This window comes from Syngnathus floridae, chromosome 12 (assembly GCF_059516105.1).
Source record: "Syngnathus floridae isolate MCC-2025c chromosome 12, RoL_Sflo_1.0, whole genome shotgun sequence".
NCBI classification, from domain to species: Eukaryota; Metazoa; Chordata; class Actinopteri; order Syngnathiformes; family Syngnathidae; genus Syngnathus; species Syngnathus floridae.
Window position 1 is genome coordinate 13777599 of NC_142424.1, and position 19440 is coordinate 13797038.

Sequence of the window (19440 nt, forward strand, 5' to 3'; positions counted from 1 at the left end):
GTGGCAGCAATCACTAACTCACACTTAATAAAAAACTCAGGGTGAAGTTTGCCAAAACTTACCTGAGAGAGGCAACAACGTTTTGGAAGAATGTTCTCTGGTCAGATGTGACAAAAATGGAGCTTTTTGGGAAAAGGCATCAACACAGAGTCTACAGAAGAAAAATGAATCCTTCAAAGAAAAGAACACGGTCCCTACAGATAAGCACGGCGGATGTTCCCTGATGTTTTGGGGTTGCTTCGCTTCCACTGGCACTGGACTGCTTGACTGTGTGCATGGCATTATGAAGTCTGAGGACTACCAACACATTTTGCAATGTCATGTAGGGCCCAGTGTGAGAAACTGGGTCTCCCTAAGAGGTAATGGCCAATCGTTTCAGGGTATCCCACGCCTACTAACCGATGGCTGCTGGGATAGGCTCCAAGCAGGTCCGCGAGCCCGGTAGTTCCATCACAGATCATTCATCCTGATCCATTACTGGTTTCTCATGCTTTTAATTAGCATTTCCTTTCTATCTGTAGTTCCTATCACTTTGACTCTTATTGGACTGCCTGCTCCACTTATAGTTCCATCTGAGATCATTCATTTTCCTTTAAAGGTTTTTGCCCAATGACATTTTTCTTGCTCTACAGCAATTGAAATAAAATACTAGTTCTGGTCCAGATGGTCTTGAAGTTAAATTTATTAGACTTGCTGCTTATGTTTTGATCTATCCTCTTGCTGATTTTTTCAATTTGTCTCTGTCCACCAGTTCCATTCCAATGATTTGAAAATGTGCTCGGTTACTCCTCTTTAAAGGAAGTTACTCCTCTTATTTAAATAGCTATTGCCCCATTCACATTATTTGCTCTATTGCAAAAAAAAAATATTTTTTCATTACATGAATTTATTTAATATTCTATTTCCATTCCAGTTTCAATTCAGGCCAACTTTTTCCACTACCACAGCCAAAGTTGCCTCTAAGTTTTCAAGTGTCTGTGCAAACAAACAAGCTCCCTGTACACACTGTGGACCACTGTGTGCAACACTAGATGAAATAAATAAACAAATGAATGAATGAATGAATGAATGAATGAATGAATGAATGAATGAATGAATGCGTGAATGAAATATTGTCAATGAGAAATGTAACTTGCTCCAGGTCGGATTTTGCTTTGTGTGGCAGCTCATTCCTTTTCTGTCGGTCTTTTGCGCTCTCCCGCAATAATGTAGGGATCCCCTGTCCCATCTTTGTACAATTACAACAGCTTTCAAATGACATTTCTGCTGAATGTGACACTTGAGGTAGCCAAACTTCCATTCAGTCCATATTTTTCCCTCCGTAAACTCGCCCGCCACTTTGGCTTCACTGCATGTTTTGCATAGTAGACCATTCTCACTCAAAAAAGAGAAAATCACACCCAGTTTCACTGTTTGCTCTGTTATTTGTACACACACCGACAACCATTCCATCTTAAAAGAACCGCCGCATCTCTTATTTACTTTGGCTTGGCGTGTGGATGTGTCGCTTCTCATTCGTTTTGCCATGAATAGGGGTTAGCTAACTTAGCATTTGCATCTCTTGGCTCCGCCGCACAGTTAGCTAGCTAACCTGCACGGCATGGATGGGCACAACACATTTTCAGGCACTGTCAATGCTATGATTGGCTAAATAGCGTTGGTGAACCATATCATATCATTGACTGAACACCTTTCAATCACTGATTTACACTACAAAAAGGCACAGAAAGAAAATCATTCGTCCACTTAATTAGATTAGATTAGATTAGATTAGATTAGATTAGATTACGTCAAACATTAGATATTACTCAATCAGTTTATGATGAATTATTTTGTGTGCAACATGAATTTTCTTGTGCGCAGAGACTGCACGAGCAGTGCGCAATTACGCAGCTGTGCAGCTTAGAGGGAACACTGACCACAGCCCTCCTGAAGTTCACTAATGATGTGTTCACTTCCTTTGATAAAAGTCAGTATACTGTTGCAATTTTCATTTCTAAGCTTAAGGCTAGCCTAACAGAATCAGAGACACGATAAATCATTGATTCCCTCCATAATTGTGGGTAATATGAACTCGCTGTCTATTAAGATTGACGAGCTGTCTGCACTGACCAACCAGCGGGTTTATCGGGAATGCAGCTTTTTATTGTTACAGAAACGTGGTTGAATCGCCTCATACCGTATGCTAACATGGACCTGTGGGGATTCACTACGGTGAGAGCTAAAGCTAGTGACAAGCAGAAAGGTGGGGGTCTGATCATATTTGTGAACCAGCGTTGGTGTAACTCTGGACATGTCTCAGTAAGGACTGTGATGTGCTGCCGGGACCTCGAGCTGTTAGCTTGAGGCCATATTATCAGCTGAACGAGCTGAGTCACGTGATCGCCATCTGTGTTTACATCCCCCTAAGCGCAGACACAGCTGTTGCATGTGCACATGCATATTCACAATGTCGCGGCCAGGCTTCAGACACGCCATTCTCCCTTGGACGATACTTTGCCCGTTTTTCATCAGGCTCTTGACTGTCCTACGAGAAACAACAGGACTATTGACCTCCTGTAAGCTAATGTAACCCCAAATGAGGAAGTCGCACCACGACCTGGTTCACCTGCAGCCTAAGTATGCTCCACGAGTCCGAAAGCAACTGGTTATAACCTACACCATCAGGAGGTGTTCCCTTGCGATAGAAAGTGGACTGACTGACTGCTTTGACTCAACTGACTGGAATGTGCTGCTTGATCCGCAAGGTGAGGACATTGAGTCGCTGACACTTTCTGACGGACTGTTTGAACTTCTGCACTGACGTGGTCTCTTCTGTTGTGACAGTCCTCTAATATCCAAATAATAAGCACTGGGTGACGCGGGAAGGAAAGGCTGTCCTGAACAGGAAGAAGGCTGCCTTCAGGAACAGGGATATGGAGGCCATGAAGGTATTGCAGTGGGAGGTAAAAAACTGTGGGAGGGTGGCCAAAGACGCCTACAGGAGAAAGGTGGAACAGAAGCTGATGGACAATGACATGAAAGCCGTCTGGGACGATGTGAGGACCATGACGGGCTACAACATTAAGTCCAGGGACGTTGACGTGTCCATGGAGCAGGCAAATGAACTTAATATAGTTTTTAACAGGTTTGACCTGCCCTTGACTCTCCCGCCTCTGCCACGACCATCTCCCCTTCCCCCCAACAACTCATCTCCTCCGGACAACACAGCCTCCCCATCATCAGCCCATCTTGGCATATCCCTTGTCACACATCACTGCTGACCAGGTCAGAGGACAGCTGAGGAAACTTCATTCCAGGAAGGCAGCAGGCCCGGATGAGGTGTGTCCAAGACAGCCTAAAACCTGCGCTGCAAAACTGTGGGAGCCACTGCAATGGGTCTTCAACGTCAGCCTGTGACTAGGGAGAATGTCTACCTTGTGGAAGAGGTCTTGCATCACACCGGTCTCTAAAAAAATTACCTAGTGACTTCCGTCCAAAGGTGCTTACTTAGCACCTGATGAAGACGTTGGAGAGAATCTTCCTCAATCTTCTCAGACCTCAAGTGCAACATGCCCAGGATCTCCTGCAGTTTGTGTACCAGCCAGGTGTGGCGGTTATGGTGCCGCCCTCTACTTGCTGCACCGAGTCCACTCCCACATGGACAAGGGCCACGGCAAGGATCCTCTTCCTGGACTTCTCGAGTGCCTTTTAGCCCCACCCCCTGGCCTGCTTGGTAAGAAAAACTGAATGGGATGGGAGTGGACCCCTTGCTTGGTGGAATGGGTCTCTGACTATCTCACAGGCAGGCCGCAGTACGTCAGGCTGAGAGACAGCATCTCTGACACTGTGGTCAGCAGCTCTGCCCCAAGGGACACGGTTCTGGCCCCTGTATTCTTCACCCTATACGCTGTGGACCAGTTACAACTCTGAGCTGTGTCACATACAGAAGTATGCGGATGACACAGCCATTGTGGGGTGTATTATGGATGACAATGAGGAGGAGTTCAGGAGTCTGGTGGGGGCTTTTTCCGCCTGATTAAGAAGACATTATGAAACGAAACACGCGGACAAAAACAAGAATATAGACATGGAACAAAGGCTACAGAAGGCCGAGGAATTAAAACGAGGCCTCAAATCTCGACAGCCTCTGTTCTAAAAAGCCAAAACACAAGGCTAGGCTGCTGTCAAGGCCAGTTTTATTTTGGCAGAAGAGATCGCGAAATTAGCCCGGCCATTTACGGAGGGGGATTTCATCAAACACTGTCTGATTAAAGTTTGTGTTTTTACTCAGTTCAAGTTTAAAAGTTAAAGTTTAATATTTTTTTTCACTGCATGTTACTTATCCTTGAGGAAAGTGTTGTTTTTGATTAACAGATTTCTGCACTTTATTTTATTGTATTTCAATCCAATTATATTTTAAAAATATTTCAGTTGAGTGGATGATAGAAAATTGCTATTATTTTTTTCTTTGAAGTAAATTTAGCTCACTTTTGCTAAAATAGAAAATATAGGTTACTGATGGTGCCTTGAATAATACAGGTTTCTTTCATTTAATGTTCATGTTATGGGGATTTTTATATAAAGGAAATTTGTCTTTTCTGTCTGTTGAAAATTAAAGATTATTGACAAAGCCATAAGAAAATATTGCTTTATTTATCTGATCATATTGGAAGATATTTGTTAGGTTTTCAGTAGGTTCAATTAGGTTCACTAGACTACATGCGTCATTTAAAAAAAAAATTCAATGAACATTCGATCAGTCCGGCCCTCGGCTTGTAGCTAAATTTTTTATTGGGCCCTCCGTCCATTTGACTTTGACACCCCTGCTCTAACATGTTCGGAGTTGCGTATCACACGGCCCGTCAAAAAAGGGAAAACGGGCCTGCGCCCTTCAAATAATTAAATTACTTTCAGTTCTACACCCAACCAATAATCCAATTTAAACACTTCCGCTAATTTATCCAGACGAAGCAAACTTTCAAACGGATCGAAATTCACTCGTGTCTCAAATAACTACGAAAGTTATTTAATTCTCTAAAAATTGTCTGATGTTACTTTTATTTATTACGGTCCTATGTTATACCATAATAATCCCCCGCACATTAATCAAATTGTCAACTCAACCCCGAACCATCGATTGCACATTCAGTACCAATCAGCGCACAACGAAGTAGATAATATACAAAACACATTTATTGAAGAAACATGAAATAGAATTACAAATCTCAATTACTCCAGAAACCGAACAATTTCACTCACTGATACCCGTGTTAATAAAATCATTCAATCCCAGAACAATTCGATTGCAAAACACAGTTCATGAAAGAGGGAAAAAGTAGATACCAGCTGCGTGCTATTTTTGGTGGAAGCAACGTCGAGTGATCAATTTGATCTTACTTCTAAAATCCAAATTAGAGAAACAGGCTGGCCTCGAGGGGACCGACGACCCGATGGCTATTCCCTTCCTTCGCTAAAATACAGAAAAGCCGTTCCCCTCACCTAGTTTCGTCTGCAAAGTTGTCCAGTCCAATTTTTTGGAGTAAATCCAAGTTGATTTCAGACCAGCGATCCTGCGTCTCGCACAAAGATCCCGGGACTCTGGAAAAAATCTTGAAACTCCCTCGGGCTTCTTCACGTATGAGCGCTCTTTGGGGGAAAAAGCCTCGTAGCTGCTCCTGCAGGACTTTTTATAGACTTGTTTGGTACCTATATCCTCTCTATAGGGTAAGACCGCCTAGTTTCCCACGCCTTATAGAATTTGGTCAGTTTTCCCACGCTATATAGGGTTTGGACAATTTTCCCACGCTGTATAGGGTTTGGACAATTTTCCCCCGCTCGTACACCTGCTGTCCTTCAGCAGATGTTTCCGCCTTGACCACGCATTACTTTCCACCAATGTACAGCTAGCCCCTGGTAAAGCCTTTCACTTCCCCTTTTCTTCACTTCCTGTTTCATGAGAATAACTTTTTAAAGTTATGCTTCAATTAACTCTGAAATAAAAATTATAATAAACAATTTATGTAACGCCACTATTCTCATAGTGGCGGGCCTCTTGATCAAATTGACTAACAATATTGCTTTAAGCTGTTACAGAATACAATTTTAGCCAAGCAAAGAAATCAAAAAGTAAAAATCACATTTGTGCTCCTCCAAACAATTTATGTCACGCCACTATTCTCATAGTGGCGGGCCTCTTGATCAAATTGACTAACAATATTGCTTTAAGCTGTTACGGAATACATTTTTAGCCAAGCAAAGAAATCAAAAAGTAAAAATCACATTTGTGCTTCTCCAAACAATTTATGTCACGCCACTATTCTCATAGTGGCGGGCCTCTTGATCAAATTGACTAACAATATTGCTTTAAGCTGTTACAGAATACATTTTTAGCCAAGCAAAGAAATCAAAAAGTAAAAATCACATTTGTGCTTCTCCAAACAATTTATGTCACACCACTATTCTCATAGTGTCGGGCCTCTTGATCAAATTGACTAACAATATTGCTTTAAGCTGTTACAGAATAAATTTTTAGCCAAGCCAAGAAATCGAAAAGTAAAAATCACATTTGTGCTTCTATGCGTGACTCACAATCCGACACCGTGTTCCTGTTTTATTTCTATTTTAACTAGTTTAGCTTATTGTGGCCCCTTTTTGGTCTCATGTTTTGGTCTGGCGCTATCTTTTGGACAAATTTGGAATTTCAGCTCTGCCTATTTATTCCTGTGAACAGTCCATATTTTACCATTTGCACCATCTTTTCCCCCCATGTTACATGACAACTTTGAAAAGTCCAGAACATAGCCTAGGCCAGTACTACTAGAGGGTGCCAAGGCGCTGGATTCGTATCTTGTAGTGTGGCTGGATGGTAAATTAGACTGGTCAGCACACCCCACCTGCACAGGAAGATTCAGAGCATGATGTACTTCCTGAGGAGGCTCCGGTTGTTGAAGCTGTTGAAGGTATTCTACCAGTCTGCAGTTACTAGTGTCCTCTTCTAACATATCCAAGAAGGATGCTTCCAGACTGGACAAACTGGTCAGGCGAGCAGGCTCTCTGGTTTTGCAAAGGTGTGAAGTATCATATTTTCACACAAAACTTTCTTGAAAAGCTGTTGTGAAAAAATAAATCCTAACGGTCCATGCTTTTGGTTTAATTTTTCTTTGTTCATCAATGCGTAACCATTACTTTTTTATTTTACAGAGAGCTAAACAACATGGGTATCTGGTATCGTATGGGAACTGTGCCACGAACTCAGGAGTCCTCTCACACATCAGGTGTGACTGACATCCAGAATGTGAATTCTATCTCCACTTCAGCCTCTGTCCCACCAGCATCCGTGACTAAGTATGCCCACTCATATCTATTTGCTACTTAATGTTGATTTGTACTTATTGTTATAATCATTTTAGGTTATGATCTACTACATGTACTGTGAAAACAGTCTACATATTTTTAGCCAGCTATTTTCAGACTAAATGGCTCGTTTCATTTTCCAGGAGCCCAAAGGTTATGGTTAGGGTTAATCTTTGTCTAAGTTTATAAAAATACAAACCGGATTCGGTTGAAGTTGGGAAATTGTGTAAAATGTAAATAAAAACAAAATACAGTGGGGTCTCGGTTTTCGAATGCCCCGGTTCTCGAACAAATCGGTATTCGAACAAAAAATTTTTTTGCTTTGGAAGTCGGTCGAAATTTGGTTGTCGAACCTCGGGAGATGAGCCGAGAGAACCTGCATGCCAACTGACTGCATACGTTATTACATTCTCGTTACTCTGAGGATAGCATCAACTCTAATCATGCCTCCAAAGGAAGCAAGCGGGAGCAATAAAGCCATCCTAAAATACGAAGATGCTTCTAAAGCAATGCGACAGTGAGCAAAGGCGCGCTGCTGTTGCGCGATCGGACCAAGTTAAGCTCCCTGCGCACTGAGGTCCACTTAAATTATGGAAAATCCATTAGGACTTTAAAAATATTTTCTAAATTTTAGCGACCGCTCTCACAATAAGGCAACCAGCGCGGTACGGTTGCGCGGTTGGCAGCGCGCTACGGTTGCGCATTCGGCGGTGCGCTGCAGTTGCGCGATATGACAAAATTAAGCTCCCTGCGCACTGAGGTCCACTTAAATTTTGGAAAGTACATCAGGAGTTTTAAAATATTTTCAAAATTTCAGCGACGGCTCTGTCACAATAATGCGACCACCGCGGTGCAGTTGCGCGGTCGGCGACGCGCTACGGTTACACGTTCGGCGGTGCGCTGCAGTTGCGCGATCGGATAAAATGCGCAAATGAAAAAATGCTTAAAAAGGTGTTTTTTTTGTTGTTGCTTGGAACGGATTAATTTGTATTCCTTTATTTGTAATGGGAAAACATGATTCGGAATTCGAACGATTCCCTTCTCGAACAGCCTTCTGGAACAGATTGTGGTCGAAAACCGAGGCTACACTGTACAATGATTTGAAAATCATTTTCAACCTATATTCTGTCACGGATCGGAATGGAGCAGGGCGACCAAATGAAGCTTGGACCAGGGTTTATTGAGGGAAAAGGTAGTTGGAAGGGAGGATGAGGGGAACAAGACCAACAGAACCAGCAAACTAACATAACTTAACAGACCGACCGAAAGACTGGCCAACTGAAACAGAACTGACAAAGACAGGAACCAAGAAACAAGACATCAACGATCCGACGGAAGTGAGGGGCAGACAGGACTTAAATACAAGACAGGTAACAAGAGGCAGGTGACTGTGATTACATTGATTGAACACAGGAGGGGAGGGGCGACGCGAAAAGAAACCATGGTAACCATGGCAATTGAATACACTACAAAGACAACATATTTAATGCTCAAACTCATAAACTTTATTTTATTTTTCAAATAATAATTAACTTAGAATTTCATGGCTGCAACACATGCAGTAGAAGTTGGGAAAGGCCATTCTTTACCACTTCGTTACATCACCTTTCCTTTTAATAACACTCAATTAACATTTTGGAAGAGAGGAGACTCCCATTCTTGCTTGATGAACCGCTTCAGTTGTTCAACAATCCGGGGTCTTCCCTGTCGTATTTTACGCTTCATAATGCACCACACATTTTCAATGGGAGACAAGTCTGGACTCCAAGCGGGCCAGGGGACTCTTTTGCTTCGAAGCCACGCTGTTGTAACACGTGCAGAATATGGCTTGGCATTATCTTGCTGAAATAAGCAGCACCGTCCATGAAAAAGACATCGCTTGGATGGCAGCATATGTTGTTCCAAAATCTGTATGTACTTTTCAGCATTTATGTTGCCTTCACTGAAGTCCAGTCACCCATGCCATCCGGACTGTTATCAACGCAAAGTTCAAAAGCCAGCATCTGTGATGGTATGGGGGTGCATTAATTCCCATGGCTAGTCACACCATGGGAACTAATGCACCCCATACCATCACAGATGCCCGCTTTTGAACTTTGCGTTGATAACAGTCTGGATGGTCCACTTCCTCTTTGGTCAGGAGGACACGATGTCCAGTGTTTCCAAAAACAATTTGAAAAGTGGACTCAACAGACCACGAAACATTTTTCCATTGTCAGGGATGAGAATTTTCCGCAGCTCTGCGGATTTCCGTGTTTTTTTCCATCAAAAGAATTTGTGAATTGTGTAAATCCGTGACCTATGGTCACGAGCTATGGGTCGTGACCGAAAGAACGAGATCCCGGATACAAGCAGCCGAAATGAGTTTCCTCCGCAGGATGTCCGGGCTCTCCCTTAGAGATAGGGTGAGAAGCTCGGTCATCCGGGAGAGACTCAGAGTAGAGTCGCTACTCCTCCACGTTGAGAGGAGCCAGATGAGGTGTCTCGGGCATCTCGTCAGGATGCCTCCGGTGACGACCCAGGATGCGCTGGAGAGACTATGTCTCTCAGCTGGCCTGGGAACGCCTTGGGATCCCCCGGGATGAGCTGGATGAAGTGGCTGGGGAGAGGGAAGTCTGGGAGTCCCTCCTAAAGCTGCTGCCCCTGCGACCCGACCCCGGATAAGCGGAAGACGATGGATGGATGGATGGATGGATGGATGGATGGATGGATGGATGGATGGATGGATGGATGGATGGATGGATGGTGTAAATCCGTTGAGAAAATTATACTTTACATGGGGGGAGCGGCCGGCCAGCTGGCCAGGCAACGTTAGCCTCGGCGACTCACGAGCATTCCCCCGCCCCCCACGAGGAATGCTCGCGGGTTTTTCAGTTTCAAATTTACGCGCCTGCCTACTTTTTTTTAGGTAATGATTACGCACTTTCAGAAAATATAAGTTGCGTTTTTTTCATAGTTGGGGGGCGACTTATACTCAGGAGCGACTTGTATGTGAAATTATTCACAAGTTTTTACTTCATCACTAACACATTACTTACTAGTATAGTTGATCACTTCACGTTATTTTCACTTTAAACCGCATGATGGCGCACGATGGCTGTGGAATAATTGGAGCCTCACTGACAATGAGTTCCATTCATTGACTTCCAGGTTAGGAGATTTAATGATTTAAAATGTTATCATCTGAAAACGGCCTTCAAAATAAAGCACCCTACCTCAAATCAATGCACGGCTGAATAACATAAATGACATGGAGAATTCTTAACACATACTGTAAATATCCTTTTAGAACAGCTTTTATTATTATAACAATTTTAATAACAAGGTACAAGTGTACATACTGTAAATATGTTTTTAAAACTGTTTTATTATTATAACGATTTTTCTATAACAAAGTATAACATTCTTAACCCTTTGATGCACAACATGGGTCTAAAAAGACCCGGCTGAGTTTATATTTTATATATCTTTGCAATAAATTAGTTCTATCGGTTGGTATTCAAGGAATTCCTCAATTAACTAGTTTTTGATGACCCTACAACCTTATTTTCATTTTTACATTTTTGAACAAATAACATTTTTGTATCACTACCCCTCTAATGAGCAACATGGGTCTAAAATGACCCGTATCCATTTTCTATGGTATTTCATGTATGGCTGAGTATTTCAACGCTGCAGGAAGAAGCAGATGAGGAAGATGAGGAGGCAATTTTTCCAAATTTAGATTGTGAGGTTTCTTATGATGACCCAGAATATTTGCAACAGGGTGAATTTGTTTCTGGGAATTCATCTACCGTATTTTTGGACTATAAGTCTCGTTTTTTTTCATAGTTTGGTTGGGGGCGGCGACTTATAGTGAGGAGCGATTTATGTGATTTTTTTAAACAAATTTTCAAAATTCAAAAAAAAAAAAAAAAGAACCCCGATGTAGCAAGGGATTACTGTAGTTTGAACTGCAAGTGACGTGCGAGGCGCGGCGGTTATTTACATAAAGGACAAAGGATTCGATCACGGGATGACGAAGGGCCCCACGTACTACCGGCATCATTAGTGGCTTTGTTTGTAAGTGACACGGAGGACGAAGAGTTTGAAGGATTTAATGATTTGGAATGACACAGAAGGTTTAAAACACTATTATGGCTTTTACACACGCTCCCACTCTTCGGAGCTCTCTTTCACCTCCGTGGATGGAAGTCGGGAGCCGGCGCTCGGCTGGGTGGCTGTCCAGGGACAGTGGATGGCGCTCGGACATGGCTTTTACGCACGCCCGATCCTATTCTGTGGAGCTCTCTTCCACTTCCGTGGCTGGGAGTGCCATCTCCGGGGATGGAAGTCCACGCCGCCACACGCCTGGAAGTCCACGCCGGTGCTTGGGACCGTGTGGCGGTGAACTATTTGTTATAATGTATTTCGTGTAGCAACTTGTATATGTTTTTATCGTTACAGTTCAGTAGTTGTTGGCTTGTTTCGTGTAGCAACTTGTATATGTTTTTATCGTTACAGTTCAGTAGTTGTTGGCTTGTTGAACTTGTTAATAAAGAGCCGTTTACCAAACCCACGTCTTTCCTTGTACTTTGTTAACGCTACAATATTGTTATATACTAGATCTGTGGAATAACAACGAGGCTGACGTCAGCGGTGCATGCGCGGCGTTGTTGACAAAGGACGAGGAATTTGATCGATGGATTTAATGATTTCGAGTGACACAGATGGTTTGATATTGTTGTTTGTATGATAGTTATTTGATATGTACTTTACATATCGTTATATGGGTCTGTGGAATATTTAGACGACAGCGGCGCGGCGCATACGTGGCGTTGTTTCCATAAAGGACGATGGATTTAATGAATTGAAGTGACACAGATAGGTTGATAAACGTGTTATGTATGTAATAGTTATTTGAATAACTCTGAATGTTACGTCAGGCCCGTTCTCAGCTCTTCGTTTGTGTTTATGTCACGTTAGCATACCTATCGTTTAGCCTGTTGTTGCTCGTTCATGTCTGTTCTTGGTATTGGATTTTGTTGAATAAATTTCCCTCAAAATGCGACCTATACTCCGGAACGACTTGTATATGTTTTTCTTCACATTATTGTGCATTTTATGGCTAATGCGACGCATATTCCGGAGTGAATTTTAGTTCGAAAAATACGGTACTTTTCACAAAGAAGACTCCTTTGATAATACTGACGACTCATCAGATGAGTGGTCTGTGTTATCAAAGGAGCCTTCTGAAGAGGAAACTCAGACCCAGTCCGGCAGACTGAGTAAAAAGCAACCAGAAGCCATAACATTCTCAGGAGCTGCCCAGGACCTACACCTGGATCAACAGCTGTTTCACCGAAAGATACCAGGGAAATATTCATGAGTGACAACATCATTGTGGAGGTTCTAAAATGCACCAACTTAGAGGGACAACAAACAGCAACAGCAAGAGAGAAAGAGTGGAGAAGCGTAGATAAAGATGAATTTTTGGCATTTTTGGATTTGACCCTCCTTGCAGGGGGGGAGAAGATCTGGGATGTGGCTTTACGGGAGCTGTTTCTGGATCCCCTGCAGAATCCACTTTACAAAGCCACCATGGAGCTGAGGAGATATGAAGATTTCCGCTGCCCTATATGCTTTGATGACAAGACGACCAGGGCTCTGCGACTGGACACAAATCACATGGCACCCTTTAAATATGTGTGGGACTGTTTCCTGGCAAACTACAGAAAACGGTTCACCCCCAGTGACTTTTTCACCATAGATGAGCAGCTTGTACCTTTCCGAGGTAGGCAGGTGCAAGTTCCGGCAATGTATGCCAAGACAGCCTGCAAAATATGGCATATGTAATAATATAGAAACTATTCATAAAGTTCATAAAGTATGAAAAGAAAAATAGAAATAATGATCAGTGGTGATAAATACAAGATATTTAAAGAACATTTGGAATATTCAATCATAAAATAAAAGATAGAACAAATAAAACCTCAGCCAGCATGAAATACCATTGGAAATGAATGCGGGTCTTTTTTTACCCTTGTTGCTCATTAGAGGGGGTGTGCATATGTTGCGCATCAAAGGGTTAATAGTGTTTTTAGAACTCTTATTATAACATTTTTTTTTAAAAAGGTACAAGTGTATGCACTGCAATTGTGTGGACACTCCCTGCCTTCTGCTGACAAGTGGGCAACATTCGTGCCATAATTCCTCAATTTAAAAGTTTTATTTCCAATTGAATTTTTTTTTTATTTAAAAAAAAAATCCGTGATGTAGTGAAACCGCAATAAATGACCTGCGATGTAGCAAGGGATTACTGTAATTTGAACTGCAATTGACGACTAGTCCGACGTCAGCGGCGCGGCGCACACGCAGCGTTGAATAAAAATAAAACTCACCATTACGTTGAATTAGTGGGAGCACTGAGCTTGTTTCTCAGAAACGGGCCGGTCCCATCTAGGCGTAAACGGAGACAATTACACCCGCAGTGGTTAAGGTTTGTCTTTTAATGCAGGATGCTTGTTCTCCATGTTCCGAAGCAGTTTTGAAGGCTTCATTGACTCCTTAGCTAGCCTGTTGCCGCATATTATGCAGAGTGGGAAAATAAATTCATATTTTAAGTAGGACTCCAGAAATGTTCTTTTAATAGCAGCTTTCCTTTTCTTAGAAGTCGTAGCCTCTTCTTCTTCAGTCTCCTTATTGGGCTTTTTTCCCTTTCCGAAGCTTTCCAAACATCTCTGTTTCTTGCTCGTATTTGCTTGCTTCGCAGGCTCGACTGAGGGGACATATCACGTGACCGAGACGAGCGTCTTGACCTGAACTCCGGATGTAATTGGGAGAGAATCGCCAATTTTTTTTATATTTTTCAAAATAAATGTTTACTCATTTTTGCTAGCTTTGCGGGCTCGACTGGGGAAACATGTCATGTGACCGGGACGAGTGTCTTGACCTGAATTAATTGATCGTAAATAAAAAACAATATATATATTTTTTTCTGTGCGGCTTGGCGGCCCGGTACCAAGTGACCCCCACGGACCGGGGATTGGGGACCCCTGGAATAGCACATTACCAATAAGGACGAGATTCCACTCGCCTTCAGTCTTGTCATGAACCGCACTGTGGAGAAAACAGCCACCAGTACAGTGTCTATATGCACCACAGGGAATGAGAAGTCATCATTTACTGTAGGTCTCGCCTGCAAGGATAATGGGAAGAAACTTCCACCAATGTTTATTTTTAAGCGGAAAACCTTGCCATAAAATGACTTTCCAACCGGCGTTGTCATCAAAGCTAACTCGAATGGATGGATGGATGAGGACAAGATGGGTGAGTGGCTGAGAGAAATTTAGATCAAGAGACCGTGGGGCTTTTTCCACACTTCTCCGTCCTTATTGATTTACGACTCAATATGCATTCATATCACAGATGGTGTCAAAAAACAAGTGAAGAAAACTAATTCGGTGCTTGCCGTCATTCCGGGTGAATTAACTAAAGAACTCCAGCCGCCTGATATTGGTGTCGACAAGGCATTCAACGATAGAATTGAGCTGCGTGGGAACAGTGGATGTCAGAATGCGAACACACATTCACCAAAACAGGGAGACAGCGTCGGGCGACTTATGCCATTATCTGCCAATGGATTGTGGAAGCCTGGGCTGATATAGTATCAGTCTCAACTGTGGTCCGAGCTTTCGTGAAAGCAGGAATAATATCTGAACTGCCAGGGAATATCAGTGACACTGATAATGACGAGAGGGAGCTGGGCATAATGAATGCTGCACTCGTCCAACTGTTCAATTTGGACACGGAAGAAGAAGAATTCGACGGATTCGTGGACGGGGACATGTAAATATGCACATTATCGTTTGAACAACATTTTTATTGTGCAATATTTGTATTGTATGTTGAATTGTTTATAAAGTTTGCCATATATAAAGTTTGACTGAATACCTCATTCACTGGTTTAACATTCCCTTTAGCATAGCTCCATCTAATGGATGCATAACGCAAACCCAATTTGATGCAGTAGCTTCTATTCTATGCGCCTTTTAATCCGGTGCGCCCTATATATGAAAATATTTCTAAAAACACTTAATGAAGGTGAGCCTTATAATCCCGTGTGCCTTATAGTACAGAAAACACGGTAATTGACTTTTGGTCGCCACCACAGGCTATATGTTGTTGTTGCTGTTTTTTAATCTTTTTGTTGTTGTTTTGTTTTTCTTCCCACAGGCATTTTTCCATGACCCTCCCGGCCAGTTTCAGAGGAAAAAACACAACTCGACCAGATTATGAGCACCAAAATTCCAACCTCTACGCAATCTCTGGTTTGATATTCAACATCTCTCAGAAATTTAAACTGGATTAAACCCAGTCTTTTTGGACTGAGTCCATTATTATTGTTTGTCAAACTTTTCAGATTAACTAATAATGAATAAAAACATGCATGGTAGGCAGATTGACCATTGCAAGGCATCAGTTTTGTTTCATATACTCCTTTGCCACATAAGCGCTATCAAAATCAGAAGTAATTTATTACCATCATCAGTGAAGGAGTTCACAAACTAGGAATTCTTGCAGCAGGAAGAACTTCCTCTGCTGGACCTTCTTGATGAGTGAGCAGATGGTCGGTTCTCAATTCAGGTCCTGGGTGATGGTGGTGCCCAGGAAGTGGAACGAATCCACAATGAGGATTGGGGAGTTTGTGAGGGCAAGAGGAGATGGTCGGACTGTGACTTCCCTGAAGTCCACGATCATCCCCACTCCATGTTGTTGATTCAGCACCAGGACATCAGCTGGTGCGCCTCTTTCCTGCAGGCAGACTCATCACCGTCAGAGATTAGATCAGTTTAACAAACTGGTGGCTGAAGGTGCAGCTGTTGGTGTACAGAAAGGAGAGCCAGAGGGAAAGGACACAGCTCTGGTTGGATCCGATCCTGATCGTCCGAGAGTCCATGACAGTTGTCCCCACCCGCACGTGCTGTTTCCAGTACATCGGGAAGCAATTCTGGGAGGATGGTGTTAAAGGCAGAACTTAAGTCCACAAACAGGCGTAGTTTCCTCAGGAGTCCAGATGCTGTAGGATGAAATGGATGGCCAGGTTTACTGTGTCATCTACAGACTTGTTGACTCTGTAGGCAAACTGCAGCGGGTCCAGGAGAAGGGCAGTAATGGCCTTGAGGTGCAGAACAAAACGCTCAAAGGACTTCATGACTACAGACATCAGCACCACAAGCCTGTGATCATTTAGTCTTTAGATCCTTAGTTTCTTGGGAGCAGGAACAATGGTGTAGGCTTTGAAACAGCCATGGACATTGTTTGACTCCAGTGACGTGTTAAAAATGTCCGTAAAGACAGGAGACAGTTTGCTGGCAGTGTCGGGGTGTAAGGAGAAACGTCATCAGGGCTTGCAGCTTTGCAGGAGTTCACCTTTGGGAACTGTCTGGGCAAGTCCTGTTCCAGGATGCAGAGGGCACAGGGATTGAGGAGGGGGTGTATCTGTGTTGTCCTTTGATGAAGTGGCCTCAATAGTGTGGGGAGAGGAGGGGGTGACTGAAGAGTCCAGTTAGATCAGTGGTTCTTAACCTGGGTTTGATCGAGCCCTTGGGGTTCGGTGAGTCGGCCTCAGTACCGTATTTTTTGGACTATAAGTCGCACAAGCCATAAAATGCATAATAAAGAAGAAAAAAACATATACATATAGGCAACAGGCTAAACGATACAGTATGCTAACGTTACACAAACACAAACGAGGAGCTGAGAACGTGCCTGACGTGACATTAACAGTTATTCAAATAACTATAACATGAATAACATTTTTCAAAGCATCTGTGTCTCTCCAAATCATTAAATCCATTGAAATCTTCGTCCTTTGTGTAAACCACGGTGCTTCTGACCCCGGAACAGTGTGCGGCGCACCGTTGACGTGAGTTGCAGTTAAAATTATTCCACAGGGCCATATAACTATGTATAAACTATATATCAAATGACTCCCAATCATTAAATCTATCAAAATCTTCATCCTCTGTGTCACTTAAAAAACAAAACGCTGCTGATAGCACATATGAAACAAATGATTATAACAATATATTCGAGAGAAAAAGCATGTTATTTTGCCTCATTCAAATCATGCAAAAACTGTCTATCACATCTTAATATCTGAACATTTAAATATGTAAACTAAAGTGCAATCACATTTGTAAATGATTGGCTTCTGGTTTTGAAAATGTAAATAAAACAATCTACTGTGATTAAACAACAAAATTGCAATAACTGCATTAACCATCAAAGTAAAGTCTAACTGTAACTGTAGTCTTGAAACAAATCTGAATAAGGAAAAACATTGCAATAAAATAATGCAAACTGGTTTAAACTTGAGAGTAGCTGAGATCTGTCATGTCAGAACATTACTCCTCACAAACATCCAGTGCTCAGTGTCACTGTCCTCGTATGCACACACCCTCCTGTCGAGCTCTTGAAAGTGGCCGTTCTGGGGACCACGGAAAGCTTTTCTCTGATTGTGAGCATTTTTTAGGCGATCTTTTTGAGCTCTCCATCTCCGTACATTACACTCTGTGACACCATATTTCACAGCCGCTTTGCAATTCTTTGAAGACTCTGCCTTATTTATCACCATCATCTTGAAGTTTGCATCATAACTTCTCCTCAGCTGGCCGATCTTCCACACACTTTTTTCCAGATTGTCGCTACGTTTCTCCATTTTCTGTTATCTCTTCTCTTCTTTTCTTTTCTTTTCTTTTCTTTCCTACCGTTATTTTTTATTTTTCTTCTTCGTGCTACCGCTATTTTTATTTTTATTCTCCGAGACAGGGGTTCGCTTTGACCTGGGGAGTTAAGTTCAGCATTCGCTTTAAAGATATCTGGCGCCATCTAGCGTTATTAATAGGTATAATGTCTAGACCCCGAATGTAAGACGACCCCCACTTTTTCAGTCTTATTTCAATGCAAAAAAACCTGTCTTATATTTGGGCCAATACGATATATTGTAGCGTTACCAAAATACCAGGCAAGTTGCGGGTTTGGTAACCGGCTCTTTATTTCACAAAACAAGAGCTCAACATACGGGCCAACACAAATGTGTGCTCTCACAAAGCGCCCCGGATCGCTCTTCCCGTCTCCCCCCCGCTCCCTTCTCACGGCCTCCCTAAACAATCGGAAACTACTGAACTGTAACAATATGCAAGTTGCTACACTAAATAAACTATATATCAAATAACTACAGTGATTCTTAACCTTGTTGGAGGTATCAAACCCCACCAGTTTCATATACGCATTCATTGAACCCCTCTTTGGTGAAAAATAAAATTATTTCAAATTCAAAACATCATTGTTTTTACTGGGGCTCAAAATGAGCTGTACATGAACATCACCTTGTTCAAAGAACATAACCAACACAATGCATGAACTCAATGCATGAACTCAAAACAAATTACACACCTGCAAATCAGCATGACGTCTGCTGTTGCCTTTGCGAGACCAGTTCAAATATGTGTCATCACGAATTTACATGATAAATCAGGTGTGTTCGGACTTCTGCAGAAGAGGCTCTGCCGAACCCCTGAGACCGACTCACTGAACCCCTAGGGTTCGATCGAACCCAGGTTAAGAACCACTGAACTATAACATAAATAACAAGTTTATCGAACCATCCGTGTCACTCTAAATCATTCCATTGAAATCTTTGTCCTCAGTGTCAATCTCTGTCCTCTGTGTTATAAACAACTCCTAACTCCGGAAGTCAGTAAATGGAACTCATTGTCAGTGGTGGTAATAATGTCAAGTAATAATGTGTTAATAATTTCACATATAAGTCGCTCCTGATTATACATATAAGTCGCTCCCCCGGCCAAACTATGAAATGAAATGCGACTTATAGTCCGGAAAATACGGTATGTAATTGGTTGTGAGTTCATGCATTGTTTTGGTTTTGTTCTTTGAACAAGGTAATGATCATGCACGGCTCATCTTGTGCACCAGTATAAACTCACAACAAATTACATACCTGCAAATCAGTGTGACTTGTGCTGTTGCCTTTGCGAGACTAGTTCAGATATGAGTCATCACGAATTTACATGATACATCAGGTGTGTTTGGACCTCTGCA

At 42.4% G+C, this 19440-nt stretch overlaps 1 protein-coding gene across 6 annotated transcripts in view; it reads left to right on the plus strand.

Moving 5' to 3' along the window:
* The window catches only part of mvb12ba (multivesicular body subunit 12Ba), a 97964-nt gene that overhangs the window by 65868 nt on the left and 12656 nt on the right, over nucleotides 1–19440 (plus strand). For all 6 annotated transcript variants that reach the window (XM_088392570.1, XM_088392569.1, XM_088392568.1 and 3 more), the window contains 2 exons: nucleotides 7183–7326; nucleotides 15550–15644. In XM_088392570.1, the coding sequence (XP_088248696.1) occupies nucleotides 7183–7326; nucleotides 15550–15644 (239 nt within the window). The remainder of the gene's footprint in view (nucleotides 1–7182; nucleotides 7327–15549; nucleotides 15645–19440) is intronic.